Genomic DNA, 7,277 nt, shown 5'->3' with positions numbered 1-7,277 from the left:
GCACCCCACGGGGACAAGGACACCCCCATTCTGGGGGGGAGGCAACGGTCACTGCCCCCCCACCCGGGCTGTGCTGCAGCCGTGGCTGCGGGTAGTGGTGTAGGGAGCAGTTGTGGGCAAGGGGGGCTGGGCTGGGGTGGGGGGGGGGGGACACGACACAGGGGGGCTGGGGTCAGTGTCAACCCCCCAGGGTGGGCAGCAGCTCCCCAGGGAGCTCTCCCAGGGCACAAAGCCACGCAGAGGCCAGAGCATCTAAAAAAACAAAAACAAAAAAACCCACATCCTTTATTAAAATCTACACCAGCACCCTCTCACCTCAGCCGGAGCATCACACTACCTTTATTTGATATATTTAAAAAAAAAAAAAATTAAAAAAAAAAATATATATATAACCAAGAAAAATACAGGAGGGGAAGGTGGGGGGGCTGCCGCCGAGACGGGGGGCACGGCGGGAGGGGGCAGCCCCAAGGCACAGGCAGCTGTAAGGCGTGGGGGCAATGGGGGGGGTGGGGGGGTGGCCGCAGGGCTGGGGGGTCCTAATCGTCCTCCTCCCCCCCGCCGTAGAGGTCCGCCAGCTTCTTGAAGCGGCTGCCCCAGTCGTTGAGGTAGTCGTAGTCCTGGTCGCGGTCGGAGGCGGAGGAGTTGAGGGAGCTGAGCGAGGTGGCCTCCGAGCCGCTGCCCTCGTAGTCGAACACCAGCAGGGAGTCGTAGGGGGGGGGCCGTGGGGTCCGTGTCGGCTGCCTTCAGGTTCTGGGGGGGGGGCAGAAAGGTCAGCACCCCCAACGGTGCCGGTATGGATGGGGGCTTCATCCCCCACCCCGAGCACCGCCTGGGGCCGGGGCTCACCTCGTCGATGAAGTTTCCGATCTCGTCGGGGTTGGCGGGCCGGGGCCGGTACTGGGGGGCCGGCAGGAGGGTGGGGGCCACGTCGTTGCGGAGCAGCACCTCGGGGCGGGCGTCCAGACCCCGGTGCAGCTGGCTCAGGTCGTAGTCCTGTGTGGGGGACACACACACACCCACACACGGGGGAGAGGGGCACGGTCAGGTTGCCCATGGTGGCACTGAACCCCCCCCACCCCTGTCCCCCCCCCCCAGCACACCCACCTGATCCTCCTCCCCGCCGCCCTCCTCCCCGTAGTAAAAGATGTTGTCCCGTGTGTCGTCCTCGGGCAGCAGCAGCGGTTCCTTCGTCACCTTCCTCCTCCTCACGAAGAGCAGCAGCAGCAGCAGGATGACTTGGGGAAGGGGGGGAGCAGCAGCGTCAGCGGGGACACCCCCCCACCCCACCCCACCCCCCCCCCCCTCCCCAACCCCCAACTCACGCAGCAAAGCCAGGAGGGCGCCCAGGGTGGCGAGGACGAAGGGCAAGCTGGTGGCGGGCTGGGGTCTCTGGGGACAACCCTGCGCCGGCCCCTCGCAGTCGCAGACCCGCGCGGTGACGACGGTGAGCTGGGCTTTGCCGGGCCGGTCGAGGAGCCGCAGGTAGACGCTGTAAAGATCCGGCTCCAGCGGTGCCACCAGCCGCAGGGTGACGGTGTCACCTGCACGAGACGGGCGGCTGGCGGCAAGGGGACACACACACACACGCGCGCGCGCGCGCGCCGGTAACGCCGCAGCCTGCCTCCCACCAAACGTGTGTGTGCGTGTGTGCCATCCCCCTCCTCGCCGCCGGCGTTACCTTCATCGCCGACCTCCACCGCCCAGCTGTCCCCCGAGCCGTGGCTGAGCTCGGCGCGGAACGGGCCGGTGTTGGGGGGCAGGTCGCGGTCGGTGACGGTGAGGACCTGGGGCTGGGGGCTGCGGTTGCAGACGGTGACGTCCCGCGGCTCGGCCTCGGGGCCGTGGTCGTTCACGTCGAGCAGGGTGAGGAGCAAGGTGCCGGTGCCCGTGGCGGGCGGCGAGCCTGCGGGGAGGAGCGACGCTGGAAATGGGGGGGGGTGGGGGGGGGTGTGCTCCCCAAAACCTCCCGGGGACGGGGATGCACCAAGCAGGGGTGGGGAGAGGCAGCCCCCTCCGTGCCGGAGCCGGGGATGCGGTTCCCAGTGTCGGCAGCACGTGTCCCTCACATGGGCCGGCAGAACAAGGGCCCCTTTCACCGCCCTCACCGTCATCCACCGCCAGCAGCATGGCGGCGTAGGTGCTGTTCTTGGCGAAGGGCGACTCGCGGTCCAGGTGGTCCCGTGCCGTCACGAGCCCGTTTTCGGGGTGCACGGCCAGCCAACCCGCCGGGTCGTGCCCCACCAGGTACCTGGGGGGCAGAGGGGAGCTGGTGCTCTGGCAAGCGGGCGGCGGGGTGCCCCCCCCCCCCCCCAAGACCCCAACCCCGCTCACTTGATCCTCTGCCCCTGGTACTTGTCGGGGTCCTGGGCCGTGCAGGAGGCGAGGGTCTGCCCCGGCGGCACGTCCTCCGGCACCTGGGCCAGCCGCACCGGTGGGTCGAAGACGGGCGCCTCGTTGACATCCTCCACGTTGACCGTCACCGTGGCGGTGGCCGTCGGCAGCTTCACGGCGAACGGGGCCTCGTTGGCGGCGGCCACGTGGAGCACGAACTGCTTCTTGGCCTCGTAGTCCAGACCCTGGGAGAGGGGAGGGGACGGGCAGCAGCCGGCGGCGAGGAAGAGGGGGGCCGCGGCCGGGGGGACGCGCGCACCTTGGCGGTGCGGAGGACGCCCTCGTTGCTGGCGGGGTCGGTGGCGATGGCGAAGGCACCTCCCTCGTTGCCGCGCAGGATGGAGTAGACGGCTCGCCACGCCGGCGTGCTGGGCTCGTCCAGGTCGGTGACGGTCAACCGGGCCACCTCCCGCCCGGCTTCGTTCTCCGGCACGGAGCCCTCGTACTGCGGCGGCACCGTCAGCGCCGCAGCCCGGCGGGCACCAGCCTGTGGGGTCCCACCGAGGTGGGGGGGGGGGGGGGGGGATGTGGGGAGAGGCGTGGGAGTCCTCACGTTACCGTTTTGGGGTCAAATTCCGGGGCGTTGTCGTTGACGTCCGCGATCTCGACGACGGCCAGCGCCGTCGTGGTCAGCCCCTCGCCGTCCAGGTCGGCCGCCTGCACGGTCAGCGTGTACTCCCGCACGCGCTGCGACGGACGGACGGACAGACAGACGCCCCGTCAGCCCCACCCCCTAACCCTGCTGGGGGCCGGGGCCGCCCGCCCCACCGTCCCGCCGAGCCCACCTCCCGGTCGAGGCCGCTGGCGATGACGCTGAGGGTGCCGGTGGCCCGGTTGACGGTGAACATGTGGGGATGGGGCTCCCGCGGCTCCTGGCTGAGGATGGAGTAGGCGAGGACGCCGTTGTAGGTCTCCACCGCGTCGTCCGCGTCCGTGGCGGTCACCTGCATCACGGAGGTGCCTGGGGACGGGGACGTCCCGGTGAGCGGGGTGGGCGGAGGGGACGGGGCACCCACGGGGGGGGGAGGCAGAGCTTTCCGGCGGCACCGGGTCTTACCCGGCAAAGCGCCCTCGGGCACGGAGCCCCGGAAAACCTCCCGCGTGAACTGGGGCTTGTTGTCGTTCTGGTCGGTCACGGTGACGATGATCTCCATCGGCTCCTCCACCGGCTTCCCGTTCTCGGATACGGCGTGGGAGAAGAGCTGCGAGGCGGAGGGGTGAGCTGGGGTGGGGGGGGGGGGGGGGTGTGTGTGGGTGGTGGTGACCCCCCAGCACCGCTGTGACCCCCCCCCGCCCCGGGCAAGGACCTACGTGGTATTTGTCGATCTCCTCCCGGTCCAGCGGCTGCGTCACCATCATCCAGCCCGACTCCTTCTCGATGGTGAAGACGCCCTCGGGGGGGGCGTCCGCCCCCTGCCCCGTGATGCTGTAGAAGATCTTGGTGTCTCTGTCCCGGTTGGATTTGATCTGGGATGGGACACGGTGGGGGTGGGAGGGGTGGGGGGGGTCAGTACCCCCCCCCAGCAGCATCGCACCCTGCCCCGATGCGGGGGGGGACGGCCACCGCCAGCGTCGCTCCTACCCTCGATGTGCACAACTAACCCCAGCCCCCCCCCCCCCCCCTCCCTGGCCCAGACGCAGGGGTGATGGACCCCCCCCCAGCACCCAAATCCGCACCTGGACCCCCAGCCCAGCCCAAACCCCCCCACCCCCCCCACCTCATACCTGAACCAGCTTTTTGGGGAAGGGACCTCTCTCATTTTCGGGAACTTTGATGGGGGGGATCACCCAGTCCCTCTTCCGCCTCCTGGGAGCAGCACGAACCCCGGGGAGCTCCTGTGGGATTTGGGGGGGGGGGGTGAGGGTGCAGCTGCACGGGGGGGGGGGGGGGGGTCGGGGTAGGGATGGGGGGGCAGCCAGTCACCGTTACCTGGGGGGAACGCCTGCTCCGCACGGGAATTGGGGCAGGGTCTGGCTGGCCAGTGTCACCCCGGGGGGGGATGACATCCTGGGGGGACACGGCATCCCGGGGGGGGACGGCGAGCACCCTGCCCACCCCCGGCAGCCGCACGAGGCCCCCATCCTCCTGCGCCCCGACGTCGAGCTCCTCGGTCCCGTACGGCCCCACACAGCCTCTGGAGCTCGCTGCCAGAGGGTGGGGGGGTCAGGGTGGCTGATGGGGGGGCCAGCAGCCCCAGGACCCCGCGTGCTCCCCCCCCACCCCCCCACCCCGCACCCCTCCCGAGGCAGAGCGGGCAGGGGATGCCGGGAGGTTTCGGCTTTGTTTCGGAGATGACGGGAAATTCCTGGGCAGGCAGAGCCCTGCCCCAGCCCCCCCACCCGCTGTGTCACCCCCCTCGGGGCTCCCAGCCCCTCCATGGCCATGAAATGGGGCACGGCACCAGGTGTGGGTGTGGGGGTGTGTGTCCCCCCTCCTCAGGACCACGCTGCATCCACCCCCTGTTCTGGATGTGGCCCAGGCCCCCGCACCCCCAGCCGGGAGGCAGGATTAGGGGATTAACGAAGCTCAACCAGCTCCGGAGGCCGAGTGGCCCAGAATGGGGCTGGGGGGGGGGGGACGGGGGGGGGGGGGGGGGGACGGGACTGTGGGAACAGGGGAGAGATGTGGAGAGGGGCAAGGAGAGCTGTGCCCCACAGCGGGGTGGGGAGCGAGTCCCCGGGGCTGACGCAGCAGCAGTGCCCGGAGGGCAGCGCCAAGGGCCCCTCCCAGCCACGATGGCTGCGATAAGGGACATCAGTGGGGCCAGAAGGGCCCCCGGCCAGTGGGGTTGGGGCACTGGGAGCCCCCGGCCAGTGGGGCTGGGGCACTGGGAGCCCCCGGCCAGTGGGGTTGGGGCACTGGGAGCCCCCGGCCCCGCTCCCCAACCGGGGCAACCTGCTGCTCCCCACAGAAGGGCTGGGCGGTTGGGTCTGGGGTCCTCACCCTGGCCCCATCCGCCCTCGGAGAGCGGGGTGTGGGGGGGGAGGCCAGACCCCGCCGTGGCTTTGGGGTGCCCCCTTCCCCGTGCAGACCCCCGCGTGGCACCCAGCCCCCACGATGCCCACAGAAAAGAGGGGTTGCACGGTGGCCTGGCCGGCCCCCCAACCCCTGCCCGCAGCGGGGGGGGCCGGCGGAACCCAGCCCCGCTCCCGGCAAAGAGCCGCCCGGCCGATGGGAGCAGGATGAGGCGTCCGAGGCTGGCGAAGGTCAAGGCCTCTCCCGGCATGGCGAGAGCGTTTCCCATCAAGGATCGCTTTTAGCGCTCCGCAGCCATTAGCCGAGCGCTGGCTCCGGCCGCGGATCCCGAGCAGCCCCGCTCCCCCGGGACCCCCACCGAGCCAACGGGGCGAACAGGCCCCGGCGCTCCCAGCACCAGCCCGGCTCAGGCCAGCCAGATCCTGCAGCCCACGGCACCGTATTCCTGCCCACGGGTGGAGAAAGGTGGCCCCGGGGCAACTAGCCTCACGGCCAGCCCAGCACTGGGCGCCCACCCAGCCCGGTCCCAGTGGGTGCCCCACCAGAGGCACCGGCACTGGCATCAGCCCCCACCAGCCCCACGGCTCAGCTCCACCGCTGAGGGGCACCCCCAACCCTGGGAAGGGGCAACCCCATGCCCCGACCCCATAGCCCGGGGAGGGCCACATCCCTGTAACGCAGGAGCCCAGCTGGCCCCCCACACAGGGAAGGGCTCGCCCCATGGCTCAGCCCCACCCGCCGGGGACCCTGACCAGCCCCGCACCCTGTGTAGGGCCAGCTCCCCCGAAAAGCACCGATCCCGCGGCCCGGGGGGGGGGGGGGGGGGGGGGGGGCGGCACAGCGAGCCCCACAACCCGCCCCAGGACGCAGCCCCACGGCCCGGGGAGTCCAGCCTGCCCCATCGCCAGCCCCATGGCCAGCCCCACAAACTGGGGGGGGGATGGGGGATTCAGAGAGGGGCCGAACGAGGTGGGGCCCCGCCCGCCCCCGCCGGGGGCACCCCGATCCCGGCCGGTGCCCCCCCCCCCGCCCCCCGCCGCGCATCCCGGGGGTGGTGGGGGGGGGTTCCCGGGTAGATCCGCGCCCCGACGGCGCCGGTTTTACCTGGTACCGGGAGCGGCCCGCGGCGCAGCCCCGGGGGGACGCACGGCCGGGCTGGGGGGGCGGCGAACGCAGCGGCCGCCGGCGGGAGCGGGGGGAGGAGGAGGAGGAGGAGGAGGAGGATGAAGAGCGGGCAGAGCCCGGACCGCGGCCTCCGCATGGCCCGTCCGCTGCCGCCGCCGCCGCCGCCGCCGCTCCGGTCACCGCCCGCCGCGCCCGGCCCCGCCCGCTGCAACGCGCCGCTCCAGGTGAGGCGGCGGCGGCTCAGGTACCGCCCCGCCCCGGCACCCCCCCCAGAATCCCTCGGTACCCCCAGGACACCCCCTAGACATCCCCCGGGATCTCTCGGTACCCCCCGGACACCTTCCGGCACCCCCTGGACACCCCCCGGGATCCCACAGACACCCTCCAGTACCACCCGGTACACCTCGGTACCCCCCGGACACCCTCCGGCACCCCCAGACACTTCCCGGTACCCCCTGGACACCTTCCAGCACCCCCCAGTAACCCCTGGACACCCCTCGGTACCCCTCGAGGCCCCACGGACACCCCGAGAACACTCCTCGCTACCCTTCAGACACCCCCGCGGTGCCCCCCGGTGCCCCGCGACACCCACCAGTACCCCTGGGACACCCTCCAGCACCCTCGGCACACCACGGGACACCCCGGTGCCTCCGGCACCCCCCGGACCCTCCCCGGTGGTTCCCAGTAGCCCCTGGAAACCCCTCGGTACCACCCTGGACACCCTCCGGTTCCTCCGTGCGCCCCCCCCCGCCCCGATGCCTCGGTGCTCCCAGTAACCCAGCGC

General features: G+C 71.7%; 1 protein-coding gene across 1 annotated transcript; it reads right to left on the bottom strand.

Moving 5' to 3' along the window:
* Positions 1-445: 445 nt before the first annotated feature.
* Positions 446-6,672, bottom strand: LOC116959496 (B-cadherin-like). The gene is given in 16 exon segments (XM_042797629.1): positions 446-716; positions 718-750; positions 847-993; positions 1,105-1,235; positions 1,323-1,541; positions 1,679-1,903; positions 2,106-2,248; positions 2,332-2,576; positions 2,651-2,836; positions 2,950-3,078; positions 3,177-3,352; positions 3,449-3,593; positions 3,703-3,858; positions 4,117-4,227; positions 4,322-4,536; positions 6,473-6,672. Coding segments are annotated over 16 exon segments (2,598 nt in total). The 5' UTR covers positions 6,630-6,672; the 3' UTR covers positions 446-536.
* Between the last annotated feature and the right edge of the window lie 605 nt (positions 6,673-7,277).

This window comes from Tyto alba, unplaced genomic scaffold, assembly GCF_018691265.1.
Source record: "Tyto alba isolate M040663 unplaced genomic scaffold, T.alba_DEE_v4.0 Super-Scaffold_26, whole genome shotgun sequence".
NCBI lineage: Eukaryota > Metazoa > Chordata > Aves > Strigiformes > Tytonidae > Tyto > Tyto alba.
This window is presented reverse-complemented; position numbering and strand designations above follow the sequence as displayed.